Genomic DNA, 20,058 nt, shown 5'->3' on the forward strand with positions numbered 1-20,058 from the left:
AGTGGTAAAGTGCTATTACAAAGTAGGAAAAATGTGCCTTGGGGGTTCGTTTGTCATTAATTAAGGGTCTGTACCCAAATAATTGCATCAGGCAACACTTCATGGAGGGGGGAACACCTGAAGTAGGATTTAAAGGATGAACTGTATAAACAGAGAGAACACCATAAGTAAAAAAAACTTAGAATTAAAACCTGTATTTGATTTCAAAGCTACATTATCCTACCCCATAATGTGGCTAAAACACAGACTACCTTAACACAATGCAAAAGGAAAAAGACTGGTGCCAGATCATGGAAGGCCTGGAGTAACCACTAAAGTGTTTTCAGCAGATAAAAGCTAAGCAGAGTCTGAGACCCAGGGAAATCAGAGTTGTGCCTTTAAATGCATGATTATACAGAACTTGCTGAAATTATTTTCTGGTGGCACCAAAGTTTCTAACGTAAGACCGTAAGTCATCTGTTGTATTCCCCTGCCTCTCTAAGTCAACCTTAAATCAGCTCAGTATAATGGTATACAGCTAATGCTACTAAAAATATAAAAATATTTGATCTATAACTGAAACTCACAACTATATTGTCCACCAACTACAAAGCCTTTTGCCTTACCTTATACTTGACTAGTTGGTTTCATTCTAAATCACTGCCATGGTTGTTGTCTGTTAAAGAACAATGGGTTGAGGAGACATATCAAGCTATCAAGCTTCTTAAAGTAACTCACCAAATGGTAGCTAGGGCTGGCTGTGGGAAGACTATCTGTTGCTTGGTGGTACTAACCACCAGAGCAAGGAGATCCTACTAACTACTTGGCCGCCCTAAGTAATTCTAGACAGGTGAATTTCCTAATTTTGAAAATTGCTAATAAAGGAAATTCTCTAATTTTCCTTTTATAAACAGTCCCAGTGATTAATAATCTTTAGTCATATAATTCTTTTTGATGGGCACATTAGAGCTCTCATTACAATACAAATCAACAGCCTGTATACATAGTATTAGGTCAATCTACTAGAAAGTCAAGCAGTGAAGTTATGATCCATCCATTTACAAAATACTTAATAAGCAATTGGGTCAACAGTGGACTACAAACTGTTCTAACAGCCTAAAATCACAGCAACCCCAAACTGAGCAAAAAGAGGCAAAGCTGGGGGAAGAAGTCAAACTCTGGCATAAAAGACAGGATGTGCCAAGAAACTAGGTACCGAAGAGGGAAGAAGAGGAAAGACAGCCACACTGTCCATTCTTCTGACTCAAGTCACTCAGCTATCCACAGAGCCACCGCAACCCTGTAGATTCAGAGGTGGGACGTTAAGTGATAAAAGCTCCCACAGTTTCCACAATGAAGCGTGACACTCTCAAGAACCACAAAATCAAACCCAACATAGGCAGAAGAGCCCTTAAAGGAAAAAGAAGAAAGTTGGGCCCAGAGATGAGAAGAGCTCTTCTAGACTACATGGGAAGTTAAAGGTAGAGGTTAGTAAACATCAACCAATAAGACACTGCTGACCTAGGAAGTTTTTTAAAATTTAATCCTTACAACCACCTTACAGAAGTAGGCACTATTAGCCTCACTTTCACAGATGAGAAAACTGAGCCTTAGAGAAGTTAAATAATTTGCTCACAATCTTCATAATACTTCCCTAACTCCCTTGATCAGAACCTTATGGAAATGTTCATGTAGATGTGTTAACTGAGTTCAAATGATTAGAGGCAATTAGGAAAGATTTCATAAAACAGGTTAAGCTGTGGCCAGGGATCTTGAAGGATATTTAGGACTCTGCTGGAAAAAGGAGGAACATTTCAAGCACAAGGCACTAGGAAGAAATCAATATCCAGCCTCTGCTGGAGGTAGCTGAAGGACTCTGAGGAGACACACACAGCAGAAGAAACATGTGGGTAGGGTGATAGTGAACAAGATGGCTGCAGAGAGCCTTGAGTGTCTGGTTCAGTTTGAACCAGATTCTGTTCAAGTCATAGAAGTCTCAAAAATAACTCCCTCTTTATATTTATGCTGCCAAGACCCGTAATGAATTAGGTAAATAAACTTACACAGATGTCATTTCCCTCACACAGACATATTTTTCTTGGAAATATGGCAAAGCTACATTCCTTCACTAGAAATTTCAAATCTATACATATAACTCATTTCACATGGTGAATAACTAAGAATCAAAAAGAAAATGAGGGGCTTCCCTGGTGGCGCAGTGGTTAAGAATCCACCTGCCAATGCAGGGGACACGGGTTTGAGACCTGGTCCGGGAAGATCCCACATGCCACGGAGCAACTAAGCCTGTGCGCCACAACTACTGAGCCTGCGCTCTAAAGCCCGCGAGCCACAACTACTGAGCCCGTGTGCCACAACTACTGAAGCCTGCGCACCTAGAGCCCATGCTCTACAACAAGAGAAGCCACCACAATGAGAAGCCCACACACCGCAAGGAAGAGTAGCCCCTGCTCGCCACAACTAGAGAAAGCCCACGTGCAGCAACAAAGACCAAACGCAGCCAAAAATAAATAAATAAAATAAATAAATAAGAAAACAGACTTAAATCAGAGACTCTGAGAACTAATCATTTCCTTATAAAGCTTTCCTAAGGCCTCTTTCCGATAAAATAAACAAGAAAAGTGATTTACTGACCCTAATACATGCCAAGAAATTTACATGTTATCTCTAATCCTACAACAACCTTTCAGAGTAGATACTATTCCTATTTTATAGAAATTGAAGTGCAAAGAAGGCTCAAGGAAAAACTTCCCAAAGTCATATAGCCTGCAATGGCAGAGCTGATATTTAAACCAAAAGTCGTGTGTGTGTGTGTGTGTGTGTGTGTGCGCGCGCGCGCGCGCACACCGACAGAGGAATTTCCATGAAAGCCAATGAACCTGGCTGATCCCTTACCATATCACATCCCTTAGGACATGCAGAAAGCAGCATAATTTCCCTTCACTACCTTAAGGGTTTTCTTGCCCAAACATGCCTGCCACTAAGGATGTGGAAAAGGCTGTGTCAGCCAAACACAAAGCCACTATAAACCTGCCAATCTTCCTTGGAGCAATCACCAGGTCTGAAAAGATGCAGAGTTTATCCAAACTTAGCACATAAGGATGAAAACACAGTTTTGTTTTGTTTTATTGGGGGAAGATATGTCTTACAAAATTGCATAACTGAGAAAAAATATTTGCAAATTGTAAATATGACAAAGAACTTATATCCAGAATATATAAAGACCTCTTACAATTCAATAATAAGAGGACAAACGAACCAAATATTTGTGTAACTAAATAAAACCAAATAAAAAGTGGGCAAAAGACTTGAACAGACATCTCAACAAAGAAGACAGATGACCAGCTAATAAGCACGTGAAAAGGTGCTCCACATTGTTAACCATTAGGGAAATGCAAATTAAAACCACAATGAAATACCAATATATACTCAGTATAATCGAAGAGGTGGATAAAACCAAGCCACTCTGGAAAACAGTTTGGCAGTTTCTTAAAAAGTTAAGCATAATACTTTTTATAATTTCTTCTATCACACTTCTACACTGAAATTTTTATAAGATTTAGTCAAATAATAACCTATAGTTTATTTTCCTTTCAAATTGGATTTAATCCTTTAATTTTCTAGGTATTATTTTGATTTGCAATAGAAGGATAATGGTTTACTTGAGTAGTTTTCAAAAATAACTTCCATTGCAACTGTTCAGTGACCCCCCCCCAAAAAAAGTTAAGCATAAATTTACCATAAAACCCAGCAATTCTGCTCCTAGAAATCTACCCAAGAGAAATGAAAACATATATCCATACAAAGACTTGTGAATGCTCATAACAGCATTACTCATAATAGCCAAACTGGAAATAATACAAGTATCTATCAACTGGTAAATGGATTAACAAAATGTGGTACATCCAGGCAATAGAATACTATTCAGCAATTTAAAGTAATGATATGGTGATACATACTACAACATGGATGAACCTCAAAAACATTATGAAAAATGAAAGAAGTCATACACACATATATGATTCTATTTACATGAAATGTCCAGAGAAGATAATTTTATAGAGTCAGGAAGCAGATCAGTGGCTGTCTGGGGCTGGGGTGGGTGCAAGGACTGACTGCAAGACAATTCACGAGAACTTAGGGGGATGACAAAAATGTTCTAAAACTGGACTGTGGTGATGGTGACACAACTCTATAAATTTAATAAAATCCCTGAATAAGTACTCTTACACTGAGTGAATTTTATGGTATGGATATTATATCTCAATAGTGCTTTTTAAAAAGTAATTATTAAATATATATATTTTCTATATATATGTATGTATATATTTAAATAACTCCAGGGGAAACAAAAAAGTATATCAGGGAATGTAATCATAATATTATGGTTCCTCTATATTCAGTCATAATAATGTAGATATTATGTAAACATAAATCAGTAATGCACATTGATTTAACCATTTCTTGGTTAAATCAATGAAAAATTAGCAATTTTATAGACATTCCTTCCTTCTCATCTCTTAACAGTAGGAAGCCAAAGGATAGAGCCTCAAATTGATAAATCAAGAAATAACAGGATAAGCATGTTATTTAGGTACATGGCTGTAAGCAGCAAAATAAATAAAATGGTCTTTCCTAGGAGGGAAAAGCTTCTGAACTATCTACAGGATGGAATGACCTAAAATGCAACACTAAGTCTGAAGCTGATTAATGTTTTGAGAAAAGTGCTGATGCTGCAGCATCTACTAGCCCTTCATCCACTAGAGGGTGTAAGGCAACACCACAGAAGGACCTGAACCACTGATGGGTGACCCGATGACAGATACTGAAGAGACGCAACCATGTGAATAAATCTTGCATAAAGGCTGAAAGTGGGGTTCTAGATAACCTAGTAGGAAGAAAAGAAAGCGATTTCATACTTTTTGTAATTTGAAAGCAAAGCAGAAGCATTTTTAGTTAAAAAAAGGACCAGTAAAAAAAACTGCTATGGATTGTAAGACATAAGAGAGGTATGAACATTTTACTTCTGAACCTATTATTTTAATCCAGTCTCCAACTGGGAGAGGGCAGTGGGATAAAATTTCTCATTCAACAATTAAGTACTAGCTGGAACTGATATTAAACACAGCAAATGATAAAGCTGTTGCCTAGACAGTTCTAAGGTTGCCTTTTGCAGGGGGGAGGGGGGAGGGGGCAGCTCTAAAAATTCCTTCTTTACAGCAACCACAATGTTGTTTTAAAAAACGTACAATAGGTCATGTTGCTCCCTGCTTAAAACCTTTGAAAAGCTTCACATTAAACTGAGAATAATTTTCATTTATTCATCCAACAAATACTTATTGATCTCCTCCTACATGCCAGGCTCTGCTCTAAGCAAAGTCACAGCTTACACAGAACTTACATTTTAGTGGGAGAGACAGACAATAAAGTACACACACTAGATAATTTCAGATAATGATAAGAGAGCTGAAGATAAGACTGAATGGTCAGGGTATGTATGTGGATAACTTTAGATTGGTGTGGTCAGGGAAGCTTCTCTGAGGGGTAAACTTTGTCCCTGTGACCTGAATGAGAAGGTGAATATCTGGGTCAAGAGCACTGCAGATCTAAGGTAGAGAAGACAGCAATTCCACGGACCTGAAGCTGAGATCAAGCTCAAGGAGTTCAAAATGGAAAGAACACCCCGTGAGGCTGAAGCTGGTGGTAAGACGGGGGAGGAGATGAATTACAGAGGTAGACAGTAAGCGCACATAGAAATACTCCTAAATCCATACAATGGGCTATGGTCCACCAAAAAAAGAAATAAAGTACTGACACACACTACAGCAGGGATGAACCTTGAAAACATTATGCCAAGTGAAAAAAGCCAGTCACAAAAGACCAGATATTGTATGATTCTGTTTTTATGAAATGTCCAGAATAGGCAAATCCACAGAGCTGGACAGTAGATTAGAGGTTGCTCAGGGCTGGCGTCAGGGGAATGGTGAAGTGACGACTAAAGGTTATGTATGGGTTTTCTTTAAGGTGGCATTTTTAAGGACGACAACTATTAGAATTTTGTTTTTCAAAACTACAGTCTGCAATCCATTAGTGGGTTCAGAAAATCAATTTTGGTCAATCAACTGTTGGTCATAATCAACAGTTTTTTTTTTTTTTAGTGGAATGGAAGAGAATGGAAAATATCACAGCGCTGAGAACGTAGTAAGGGTAAGTATTTGTGTGTGTGTGTGTGTGTGTGTGTGTGTGTGTGTGTGTGTGTGTGTACTGGGTCATAATTCAAAAGGTATTACTCACTAGAGGTTGCCACCTTTTTTTTTTTTTCAGTACGTGGGCCTCTCACTGTTGTGGCCTCTCCCGTTGCGGAGCACAGGCTCCGGACGCGCAGGCTCAATGGCCATGGCTCACGGGCCCAGCCACTCCGCGGCATGTGGGATCTTCCCGGACCGGGGCACGAACCCGTGTCCCCTGCATCGGCAGGCGGACCCTCAACCACTGTGCCACCAGGGAAGCCCGCCACCTTTTTTTTTAAGCTTGAAATCACTGAGCTAGAACTTGAACACCCTCACTATGTCCTCCATTTGAAATCTCCCCAAGGAAAGAAAAGTAGCCATCATTTCTTTGCCACCAAACCAAATGAGTATGACAGAAAATGCATTTGCTATTGCCCATGGATCCCAATCAGAATAAGTAAAAGCCCTGAAAGTACATTTGCAAAAAACTGGACAGAAAATAAAGTCCAGGGCTTCCCTGGTGGCTCAGTGGTTGAGAGTCCGCCTGCCGATGCAGGGGACACGGGTTCGTGCCCCGGTCCGGGAAGATCCCACATGCCGTGGAGCGGCTAGGCCCGTGAGTCGTGGCCGCTGGGCCTGCGCGTCCGGAGCCTGTGCTCCGCAACGGGAGAGGCCACAACAGTGAGAGGCCCGCGTACCGCAAAAAAATAAATAAATAAAATAAAGTCCATTCCAGGGATAACAAAGATAACTCGTTAGAAAAAGGGAAATTAAAAATTCTCAAGAAGAAAGAAAATACTTCGGGGGAAAAAATCTCTTAGGTCATTTAAAATCTATACTCTAAATTAGAAGTAAGGCTGCTACTCCAAATTTAAATCCCTAATTATCCAAGTCACATCTGTCAACTTAAACATCTCCTCTGATATTTCCATTCTGGGGGAATCACTTGAGCATGTGTATATAATAGTTTTCAACATACTTTTAGAAAAGCGAAGGAAAAAACTTTTTAAGGAGCCACTGACTAGCATTTAAAAAATCAGAGTCTAATACTGTGACATTAATCTTCTTCACATTAAAGATGCAAAATTATAAAAGGAAGGTTTATTTCACTCCTCATGGGCCTGTTTTTCGTGACACTCCCAGGAAAGCAGTGTTCTCCAATCTAAAGAGCAAATCACAATCATAGTCCACAGTGCTGCTGGCAAGCAAAATAAGTGAATAAAATACAAAAAGATAAACTGTAGACCACAAGCTACTTTAACAAACAAAATAGGAAGGAAACTTGATAGAAATAAGTTATTCAAGGGGCCTCCAGTTCATGTGAAGACTTTCCAAGCTGTTACATTCTCCAAAGATTCCATAGTATCTTATCTTGCCACACGAGGAAGAGAACATCCCCATTCAACGAGGAGAGAACACTGACAGAAGAACACAAGACGGAAATACAAGACACGGAGGCTGAGAATCCAGGACTCAAGTCTCACTGTGCCACTAACTCTGTGACATGGGGAAATTCATTTAAAAGCCTCTGGTTTGGTTTTCTTAGCTACCAAATAGGGATAATAAAGCCTGACCTTTCTAGCAGAGCTATTGTGAAGATCAATACTGATACATGGAAGCATACACTGTAAACTGCAAAATTCCTCACCAACATTAGTTTTCATAATTTACTAACATTCCTGGTTCCATAGCTGATGCAACACCTGAACCCAACCAAGAGTCTGTGCTCTCATCTCCAATGTGAATGGCAACGCTTCATGTCCACAGGTCAAGTGTGGGAAATGCACCGTGCCATAGTCCCAAACCTGATCACTCCAGTTAAGGGAACACTCACTGTATTTCTTTAATCATAGCTAGGATGACCATACATCCCATTCATCAAGGTTTGCCTGGGACTGCTTCCAGATCAGCATCCCTTTTCTCTCTCAAAAGTGCCCCAACTTGAATGATAAACTACACAGTCACCTTAATTACAGCAGACACAAGTTGTGGCACCAAGAGGTGACAGACAAGAGGCGAGCCTTAGGACTCCCCTGTACTGTCCAGAGCCCCCTGAAAGCCATTCCAAGTCAACGAACAATATGAGCAGAGACAGTAAGTTTGCTGTGCAGAACGAAGGCCCCTTCTAAGCAGACTGCTGCTCCCAGGTCCCTCCCAAAGAAAAGCTCTGGAGCTAATGCACACAAACATTCTCTCAGTTAGAGAACGTTACAAACCACAAACTATTCCAACCTTAATCTACACTTGGGAACTCTATCATAAGCATGTGTACACACACACAGATCACAAAGAGATGGTCAGCTAGGAATCTAAACCACTACGTTGTGTCATCAACCTAAAATCCTGCATGGCCTTAGTAAAGCATGCAGCCTTTCTGAGCTGGTGTGCACTTCTGCTAATCTGGAACAATGTCTGTCTCCTCCACTTGCACGGAGAGACCACATTAGCAAGCACAGTGACGGGCTTGGAGTGTTTTATAAAAGCAATGGATTGCCATCCCATAAAGCCTGTTAACTAGGAAAGAAGGCTGAGGTGACCTTGCATAAAAAAGGAAAGCCTCTACAAGGTGACAGGTGGTTTCTTTTCCCCCTCCTTTCCTTCGCAGGTCTTTTTTTTTAATCTTTTATTTCCTTTATTTTATTGATTTATTTTTGGCTGTGTTGGGTCTTCGTTGCTGCGCATGGGCTTTCTTCTAGTTGCGGCAAGCAGGGGCTACTCTTCATCGCGGTGCGCAGGCTTCTCATTGCGGTGGCTTCTCTTGTTGTAGAGCACAGGCTCTAGGTGTGTGGGCTTCAGTAGTTGTGGTATGTGGGCTCAGTAGTTGTGGCTCGCAGGCTCAGTAGTTGTGGCGCATGGGCTTAATTGCTCCGCGGCATGTGAGATCTTCCTGGACCAGGGCTTGAACCCATGTCCCCTGCATTGGCAGGCGGATTCTTAACCACTGCGCCACCAGGGAAGCCCCCTTCACAGGTTTTTAATTCAAATGTGTTACCAGGGGTGTATGTAACAGGGTGGAAAGGGCCACCGTAACAGTGAAATACTGGCCCACTTAGTGCTAAGGAACTTTGTTGTTACAATTTTTAACCAGGGTCATGGACTCCTAGATTCATAAGTTCAATGTCAAGGGATCTATGAAGCCACCAAATGATAAATAAGTAAAGTGAGTGAGCAGGCATACTGCACATGACCCCATTTTCCCTTTGTGAGTCAAGAATCCCCAGTATAGAGGACCCTCAACAAATAGAGGACAAATTTCAATGCTTATTCAGCTGCTAACCTGTATTGTTACCTTGGATAAGTCACTTTAATCTCTGTGTGCCTGTTTCCTTATCCTTCCCAAGGAAATACTTGCCTTACCCATTCAAGAGGTGGTGGTGAGGATGAGAAGAGAAAATATTTGATGAAAGCTCTCTGCAGTGCTCAAAAGATTATCATTTTTATCTCTTTTAAAATCACTATTAGATGCTAATAGAAATCCTGTCTGCGTATGGTTCCTATCTATTTAGAAAAGAAACATAAAAGAATAAGGAAAAGCAAATAAAGATTCACACACTCCAAATTCTCCTTCACCCCAGTCTCTGGTTCCTGGATTTGCCGAGCCAAACCACTCTGCGAAGATGTAAAGATCACAAGTTCAGTTTCTGCCCAACTCGGGCTGCTCAGTGACCAGTGTTTCACACTGATAAATGCCTCCCAAACCTCAGAGCATGAAGTGAGAGTTCACAAGGTCAGGCACATTAATTAGCAGGACTCATTTGGATTCTGTATTCATCAAATGCAACAAGCAGCTATTCAATATTCGCCTGTTTGCACTATGCTAAGGTCTCTAATTCAAAGATCCAGACAGAAAAACAAAATAAAGCCCAAGAAAATAAACTAAAATAAACCGTCACCATCAGAATGTGCCTCTATGTAAATTAGGCGGCTATAAAGCACAGCAAAAGGGTCTGCATAGGCCTACAGCAGAGACAGTATGAGTAATGTGCAGGCTACAGAAGTGGGTCTGGCTGCAAAAGAAAGGAAAAACAAAGTAGTTCCAAGCAGAGACTACTTTTTTATGCTTTAACAAATTCCTCTTAATTCCTTTTGCTTAATTCCTTATTGATCTGTAATCCCCAGAGGAAGGACACAGCATTATACAGTACTTTTTCAGATTCTTTTAAACTCATTAAGTCTATTCCCATACTTAACTTTGATTAGTTTTACCTTCCTATATCTAAAATAAGCCTGTATCCAAAATCAGCAACATTTGATAAGTAAATGTCTGCATGAGTATATACAAAACTAGATCCAGAGACTGACCATGGTCCCTTACGTTTTAAGGGTCCTAGGTAGAAAGTACACGATGAAAGAGAAAATAGCACTTGTTTTAAAGCAGCCCATAGGATTGTAGTTTTTGACCTTGGCTACACAAATCACCTATAGGAATTCTAAATATCTGAATGGCTAAGCCCAATCTTAGACTCACTCAATCAGAATTGTTGGGGGCTAGATCTCCAGGCAACAGTATTTTTTCTGATATATGGCCAGGATATAGAAATACTATCAAAGGACATAAACTTCACAGCTTACAGAAGCTCTATCTAGGGCAGATCCAAAGCAGAAAGAAATAAAATAAAGACCCTCTATATTCTCTTTAGGTTTGGGGTAAAAGACCGTATCTTTCACCAAGAGCTTCCATAGGACAATCTTCAATTCCGACAATGATGATCCCACTGGGAGATGAACACAGAGATGAGCAGCATTTTCTCTCCCCCCTTTTCTCCATACCCTACCTGGGACTAGTCTGATGCCAACACCAAAAATACCAGAACTGGGCAAATACTCTCAATCTGGAAGGCCCTCAAATAGGTGACTATTGATTATGGGGCCATCCTGGTTTTTTAAGATCAGCTTCGGGGTTTTGATGAGATTTAATTAAGTTCTGGAAAGGGGAGCTATGTCAACCCTTTGGTTTAGCACTCTGATGACATATCCCTTGGACAAGCCTAATAATGGTGGCTTTTTTTGGACAACCCTATAAGGAATGGTGGATAGACATTCAAAGATATAAATGATGGCTAGAAATTGAGAGATGTTTCTAGGAGCTACCATTTTAAATCTCCTGAAGAAGATCAACATCCCCAAATAGCAAAGAGGTTAGGTGTCTTAAGCCACACCATTTCTTTGAGGCAGCCAAGCCTGTTCTACCCTAACTCTCTGTCAGCCTCACCTGCTCCAAATGGCAAAAGGATAGGGAAAGCATTTTACACACTCATCTAAACCATACCGAGGGTGTCCTGGCAGGAAACAGTTTTGCTCTAACCCACAATAAAGCCTGGGCTTTTTCCAATCATCCTCCCTATCTAACAAAGAAAGGCAGCAGAAACTTCCCTCTCTCAAGAAAGTCTTCCCTGATTAAAACCATAAGGCTGAATTCCCCCAGGGAGGAGGATGGAATTTTCTTATTGCAGATTATTGCAGGGACCCAAAAAATCTGTGCAGGCAGGGGCTAAGTGGCTGGGAATAAAGAGACAAGTCCAACATTTAGAATTATGAGACATCAAGAAAACCAGGTTAAAAAATTATCATACAGCCTGGAGAAGAAAAAACAAAAGCAATTACGACTGTACCTGAGTGACTTTCCCCCATAATATCCACAATTTCAATAATGTGATTATAATATTTTTAGGGTTAAGAAATATATTTTATTATATCTCTAAATGTAAATCCATTGCTGAAATTAACCATATCACTCTCCAAAATAAATAATTTCAGGAAATGCTCTCTATCATAGCATCCTTAGATAAAACACACACACACACACACACACACACACACACACATTATCTGAGTTATAAACAGCTTATACCAACCTGGCTGTCCCGTGCTGGGAATCCATGATAACCTGGGGTCAGAGGCTCGTTCTAAGACAAAGGAAAGAGAAGAAAATCGTAAGACAAAAGAAAGTGTTGCGAATCATCAAAATCATCCAGAATGATCAGACATAAATTCCTCCACCAGTTCCTAAGGTGTTCTACCTAACCATATACATCTCTCAGTTTAGCACGCATGATACCAAAAAAACAAATAAGAAACAGTATTTGCTTAGGAGCACTATTCATAAGCACCATGTTCCTCCTTGTACAGCTAAATCTGTTTCCTTCTCCGTGTATCTCAAACAGAGCGCTACTGGGATTTGGGACAGATCAATTCCTAACTTCACACCGTGGAACTCTAGTATGCCCGGCCCTTAACTTCTAAAAGTCAGTAGGCTTTCAGTGTCCTGAACACTAGGACAACCAAAAACTTCCACACATTTCCAAAAGTCCCCTTGTTAGGAAGGAGACAGTACCACCCCTACTGAGAACTGTCTCTTGACCTGGAGAAGTTTTAGTCCCTCCCCTCTATCAATCTGCTTTCCTTCAGTTCTTTTAAACCTAGATGAAAGTCTACCTCTGTTCCGGACTTCCTCTACCATCCTACATCATCTTATGAACTCAGGTGACTCCTAATATGTGTAGTAAGTTAAAATTTACTGGGTTATTTGTACAATTTACTTTTCATATTATTTATAATTTAATATATCTTCTTTTTGTAAAGGTGTTTCATACTGAGTGTCTCATCCTCACATTAACCATTAAATCAAGATCCCTGGGGCTTCCCTGGTGGTGCAGAGGTTGGGGGTCCGCCTGCCAATGCAGGGGACACGGGTTCGTGCCCCGGTCCAGGAGGATCCCACATGCCGCGGAGCGGCTGGGCCCGTGAGCTATGGCTGCTGAGCCTGCGCGTCCGGAGCCTGTGCTCTGCAACGGGAGAGGCCACAACAGTGAGAGGCCCGTGTACCGCAAAAAAAAAAAAAAAAAAAAAAAGATCCTTGAGGGCAAGAATGATAGCAAATAAAAGCTACACAAACCCTAATTTAATACAATGTCATACAATATGAGCACTCACTTATGGCTTACTTGACTCATTCAATTATTCAGTCAACATATATTGAATACCTAATATTTTCAAAGTAGTTTAGATGACTGACAGAGTAAGTCAGTAAAACAAGCCCCTCGCCTTCAAGGGAACTTTTAAATGGGAGGAGATACATATGCACACAAAGGTGTAAATGAGAACATAGTGCTTTCATAGCTTTTCCAAGGTGCTCAACACAGCTATCTGAAAGATATGCATCCTCTTATTCCATTCCTACTAGCAAAAGAGTAAGTTAAGAAGAATTTTCCTTGATAGGATCTTTGTTTATGACAAGAGTAAACCTGCCACCTGACGGTACATCTGCTTTCATTACATCCATATCTTTGTTGATCATCGAAAGTCCATACTCCTTTCAAAAACATGAAAGCCAGGTGTCAACTTAAGCTCCCTGCACAGACCCCATGTCTTGTTCATCATGGTTTCCCCACAACCTAGCACAGTGTCTAACACATGGTGGACATTCAGAAGAATGTGTAAATAAATAAATGAGGTTCAATAACCAGAAATTATTAGGCATTCAGTTGCTGACTCAGTCACAGACAACCCAAGTTCTCCTTTTTTTTCCTAAATCTCTGTTTTGGACATTTATAAGTTAAGTCTCCCTAAAGAGAGTACACCAAAGATAACTGCCTTTAAAAATTATAGATGCCAAAATGATCCCGAGAAAGAACAAAGTTGAAGGACTCACATTACAAAGCTACAGTAATCAAGACAGTATAATACTGCCTAAGAACAGATGTACAGACCAATGAAGTACAACTGAGAGTCCAGAAATAAACCCTTGCAGTTACAATCAACTGAGTTTTAAAAAGGGTGCCAAGAAAAGCAATGTTAGAAAGAATAGCCTTTTCAACAAATGGTGCTGGGACAACTGGATATCCCATGTCAAAGAATAAAGTTGGAACTCTATCTTACACCATATACAAAATTAACTCAAGATAGATCACAGACCTAAAATCATAAAACTCTTAGAAGAAAACAAAGGATTAAACCTTCATGACCTTTGGTTAGGCAACGGTTTCTTCAATATGACTACAAAGACACAAATGACGAAAAATAGATAAGTGGACTTCATCAAAATTTAAAACTTCTGTGCTTCAGAGGACACCATCAATTCTGGGGATCTAATGTACACAGAGTGATTATAGTTAACAATACTGAATGATACACTTGAAAGTTGCTAAGAGAGTAGATTGTAAATGTTCTCACCACAAAAAATAAATGGTAATTATGTGACATGATGCAGGTGTTAGTTACAGCTATGGTGGTAATCACTTTGCAACATATAAATGTATCAAACCAACAAGTTGTACACATTAAACTTATACCATGTTAATGCCAATTATGTCTCAATAAAGCTGGGGAGGAAAAGACACCATCAACTAAGTGAGAAGACAACAGAATAGGAGAAAATATTTGCAAATCCTTTGTCCAATAAGGGGCTTGTAGTCAGAATATAAAAGAACTCTTAGAAAGCAACCCCAATTTTTAAGTGGGCAAAAGGTGCGAACAGGAAGTTCCCCCAACAGGATATATAAATGGCCAATAAACACATAAAAAGATACTCAACACTGTTGGTCATTAGGAAGATGCAAATGCAAATCAAATGAGATGCAAATGAGATGACACTTCACACCCACTAGGACGGCTATAATCAAAAAGTCAGACAATAACAAGTATAACAACAATGTGGAGAGACTGGAATCTCACACATTGCTGTTGGGACTATAAAATGGTGCAGGCACTTTGGAAATAGCTTGGAAGTCCCTCAAAATGTTAAAAAAGAGTTACCATGTGACCCAGCAATTCCACACTAGGTATAACCAAGAAAACTGAAAACATACATCCACACAAAGCCTTGTACACAAATGCTCATAGCAGAATTATTTCATAATAGCCAAAAAGGTGAAATAATCCAAATGTCCATCAACTGATAAGTGGATAAGCAAAGGACTATATATCTATAACTGAATATTATTTGGCAATAAAAGGAATGAAGTGCTGATACAACAAAGATGAATTTTAAAAACATCATGCTAAGTGAAAAAAGCCAGAGACAATAGGCCACAAATTATATGATTCCATTTATATGAGATATTCAGAAGGGGCAAATCCATGGAGAAAGAAAGTCTATTAGTAGTTCCAGGGACTAAAGGGAGCGACTGCCAGTGGGAACTGGGTTTTACTTTTGGTGATGAAAATGTTCTGTTAATAGTGATGATGGACTCACAACTCTATGATTTTGCTTAAAACCACAAAACACTAAAAACACTTGAAAAGGGTGAGATTTATGGTCTATGAATTATAGGTCAATAAACCCGTTATTTAAAAATAATAATAGGCAATGTTGGCTGGCTATTTTCATACAAATTTTTACAGGGGAGACACATGCAGCTTAGACCATAACAAAAAGAACAGGGCTCCTTCCAAAATCCCCAAGTGCCTTGTTTGTTCTGGAGTCTATACATTTACTTCAATACCACTCTCTACAGATTTTAACAATGATGATGATAAACGTGGTAATAACCACTAGATACTGAGCAACCAATCACGCGTGGTTTCAGGATGGAGGGGAGGAGTAAGAGAAAGTGGCAAGGAGAAGGAGATAATAAAGCACAGATAAAAGGTGGAAAAGTCAAACTTTCAACCCAGGTCTGTTGGACTCCAAAGCCCCTGTTCCTCCCGCTTTATCAAATTCTCTAATAACCATTCCATATTATTCCTTTACAGTAAATTTCAAGATTGTCTGAGGAAGGAATTATAGGATGAAGAAAGTCATCAAAAACACCCAAAAGGGGCTTCCCTGGTGGCGCAGTGGTTGAGAGTCCACCTGCCGATGCAGGGGACACGGGTTCGTGCCCCGGTCCGGGAAGATCCCACATGCCGCGGAGCAGCTGTGCCCGTGAGCCATGGCCGCTGAGCCTGCGCGTCCGGAGCCTGTTGCTCCGCAACGGGAGAGGCCACAACGGTGAGAGGCCCGCGTACCGCAAAAAAAAAAAAAAAAAACACAAAAGCATCACTAACAAAGATTTGTCACTCCCAGAGACTATCCCATGTATAGACTATATTCTTGAGTTCAACAATGCAGAAAACTTTTTTTAAGGAAAAAAAAAAAGTACATTCCTACAAGCAAGTATTGTCAAAAATTTCAACAGCAAAGACAGATATAACAGGTACACAGAGATGTGCCAGAGGAAACGGACTTCCCCCTCCACCTGCTCAGCAAAGTAGTCCTCCTTTCTTCCCCATCGCTCACCCGAGGCTACCTAGAACTCTCCAGCACTCAGACACGAGCCGCCTCTCTCAAAGTGGACTATACTTAACGACAAAGGTTTGCTTTCGTTTTTAATTTTACCACGTATATATCTGTCCCTTCAAAATGCATGAACTTTGCGTGTTTTTGAATTTTATAGAAATGAATCCTATTGTATAGCAATTTCCTTTTTTCTCATTTTATGAGATTTATCTCCACTTATGCATGTCACTGTATTCACTAATTTTGACTACTGCTTAATATTCTATTTTATGACTATGTCACAATTTATTTAAACCCCTCTTGTTTTCCTGTTAATAGATATTTAAATTGATTCCAGTTATACTCACAAACCACTGCTGCCTGTGAACATTCTTTTAGAGTTGAGGTATCACTTTCCACCCATAGACTGACAAAAATGAAAATGAAAATATGACAAATTGGCAGGAAGAAGAGTCAATAGATATCTTCACATCTAATAGTAGGAAATAAGCATATTGGGACTACTCTTTTGGAAAGCAATTTGACAATAATTATTAAAATATTAAATACTCATACCTTCTTGTAATTTCATATCTCTGATCTCTTTATCTACTCTAGAGAATCACCTGAACTTATGCTCAAAGAAGCATGTGCAAAGATTTTTCAATGCAGTGCTGTTTGCAACACTGAAAAACTAAAAAGCACCTCAATAATAGGGAAATAGTGTTATCAACTACTGTTGATATTGTTGACTATTCAACATCCTCTGTTAAACTGCAAGTGTTTTAAAAGGTAAAATCTCAGTGAACTATCTCAAGTCATATTAAATGACAGCAGAACAGTCGGTGTGCTATCCCTTTAAGTCACAATACAAAAAGAGGTATTTCTACATGCATATAGAAAAGTAAATAAATGCACAGAGAAGATCTAGAGGGATATACAACAAACTTCTAACAGTGGTTCCCTCTAGAGAGAAGAATAAGATCTGTGGAAGGTCGAGAGGGCATGCTTTATCTGAATTATTTGAATTTACAAAATGTAAAATTCATGTATTACTTAGAGCATAAAAAAGAACCAAAGAAGTCACTACTACCAGTGTTTTATAATGTAAAAAACACCTTCACATACTCTTATTTAGATGCAGAAAATAGGTTTTATAACCCTCATTTTACAGATGACAAAGCTGAATTTCAGAAAGATTAAATGATTTGCTCAAGGCCAAATAGCTAATGATAGTGGCTGAGCTGCCTTCAGACTTAGGTCTTTTAACTCTATACCCAGTACTTCTGCTACTTCATGACAACTAGTTCAAACCAGTACTGGTCCTGGTAGAGATTACTATGATTGTCTAAAAACATGCAGATCTGAGTTTTTAATCAGTGTAGAAATAATAACTGAAGGTTATTATTTTTTTAAATTTTTATTTCATATTGGAGTATAGTTGATTAACAATGTTGTATTAGTTTCAGGTGTACAGCAAAGTGATTCAGTTATACATAAATAATTGAAATTTAAAGCAGACATGGAATTACAAGGCAAGCTAATGGAACAGATGGGACAGAAATCAGATGTGTTAAACTCCAAAGAGGAAAGGCAGCTATGCTGCTATAAGCAAGAGTTATTGACCTAGTAAGACTGAAAGACTTAGAAACTGACTGCCAAGGCACAGAAGCTGCTCAAAAATAAAAATAATATATAAGAAATAAAATACCAACCATAAGAATTTTACTACAGAGATAGCAATGAAACCTGTTTAGAAGCTTCTGGTAAGTGAATGTGTGAAAGAGTAACAGAAGGATCCTTAAGTAACTAGAAAATACAGCAACTGTGATGGATCGTGCACATACAACGGACACTGAAGGAAGTGAAGAAAAATATTACCTGACATTTGTATTCTTCACTAGCTGCTTAGAAGCTCCCATTGCACCTATGTTTGAAAAATCCATTTACGCAGAAGAATCTTCATTCATTCAGTAAAAGTGGATTGAACAACTGCTCTATGACAAGTGCAGTGCTGGTATCCCTGCCCTTGAGGAGCTGTGAGTCGTAATAATTATAAAATAATGTGATTGATATCATAACTAACATCTATAAGAAGAACGACGGGACTCCAGAAGATCTTTTGGAAAAGTGTGTATGGGATTTGGGGGTGCGGGGGAGAGTTGAGTGGCTAACAGCCTCTAACCTCTTATTGGAGGACAAGACCTCCACACTGTGATGGATTGATGCATGCTGAAAAGACACAATGGATTTTAAAGCCACTTTTCTAAATGCATTCTGAAAATCATCAACATCATTTCTAAATGATTATTTAGATATACATAATGGGCCGATATATTTGCCCATTCCAAATGAAAATTACCCAGAATACTGCACCTGGGAGGTACAATAGAAAAGAACTGCTTCCTTAAGCATTTAAAAAATACAGTTAAAAGAGAGGTACTAAGAGGACTTAACAACACTGAAAATCAAAAAAGCCCTGCTTTCGGTACAGAAATATAGCAGTGATATAACATACTAGCAGGACTTCCCTGGCAGCACAGTGGTTAAGAATCCGCCTGCCATTGCAGGGGACACAGGTTCGATCCCTGGTCCGGGAAGATGCCACATGCCACGGAGCAACTAAGCCCATGAGCCACAACGACTGAGCCTGCGCTCTAGAGCCCGCGAGCCACAACTACTGAGCCCGCGTGCGGCAACTACTGAAGCCCGTGCGCCTAGAGCCCACGCTCCACAACATGAGAAGCCACTGCAATGAGAAGCCTGAGCACCGCGCACCGCAACAAAGAGTAGTTCCCACTCACTGCAACGAGAGAAAGGCCGCGTGCAGCAACGAAGACCCAACACAGCCAAAAATAAAATTAATTAATTTAAAAAAATAACATACTAGCTATAAATCCTAAGCAATATCAATAAAACACTAACTGAGGAGCCTAGGGAGCCTAGGAGCCTCTGCCGTCTCCCTTGGTTTCACCTACTTAACAGGTCATGTGTTCAGCGTCCAGAGATTTATTACAAAAGTATTTCTTATTGGCTTCCATCAATGATGAGGGTTGTTTAGGAGCAGGTGCAGAAAACTGGAAATGCACAAGGAAGTTACACCAAGCAATTAGAAAAAAAAATTTAACCCACCCTATTGTTTTTCTTTTGTGTCTAACAAAATCAAACCCATTTCACAAAATGGAAGCGGAAGAAAAATACTGAGAATGGAACAAAATAAATTCTTGCCACCATGCAATTTGGGGAGAGGAAAGTAAAAGGAAGCAAAGGAAAGTAAGAATGAAGATGTCCTCTAACAAACAAAGCTTGGGCAATGGTACAAGCCCAAATTTTTCACTGACTTACTCCCAACTGAAAATTAATTTCACATTACCTTACATTTAGCAATGGAGGGAAAGACTGATTTAGACCATAATGGCTAGGGGGAAAAAAAAATCAAATAAAAAAAAAATAAAAAGCAAAAGCAAATTCCCAGGGTATTTCATTACCTTGTTTTGCAGCCCAAGTTACTGTTTTTCAAGTAGTAAGCCTACTTTTGAACAGGAACATGGAAGGGAACACCACAGGAACTGAAGATGTACCTAAGTTCCCATGCTATTACGTACAAAAACAAATCCTAGCAACAAGTAGGGT

At 39.6% G+C, this 20,058-nt stretch overlaps 1 protein-coding gene across 22 annotated transcripts in view; it reads right to left on the reverse strand.

The window, feature by feature from the left end:
* RBFOX2 (RNA binding fox-1 homolog 2) overlaps positions 1–20,058 on the reverse strand; it is a 261,970-nt gene that overhangs the window by 172,375 nt on the left and 69,537 nt on the right. For all 22 annotated transcript variants that reach the window (XR_010932590.1, XM_067697909.1, XM_067697907.1 and 19 more), the window contains exon 2: positions 12,083–12,133. Coding sequence is in view for 21 of the 22 variants with exons in the window: in XM_067697909.1 (XP_067554010.1) it covers positions 12,083–12,133 (51 nt within the window). In the remaining variant the exon portion in view is untranslated. The remainder of the gene's footprint in view (positions 1–12,082; positions 12,134–20,058) is intronic.

Source organism: Pseudorca crassidens, chromosome 11 (genome assembly GCF_039906515.1).
Source record: "Pseudorca crassidens isolate mPseCra1 chromosome 11, mPseCra1.hap1, whole genome shotgun sequence".
In the NCBI taxonomy this organism is placed as follows: domain Eukaryota; kingdom Metazoa; phylum Chordata; class Mammalia; order Artiodactyla; family Delphinidae; genus Pseudorca; species Pseudorca crassidens.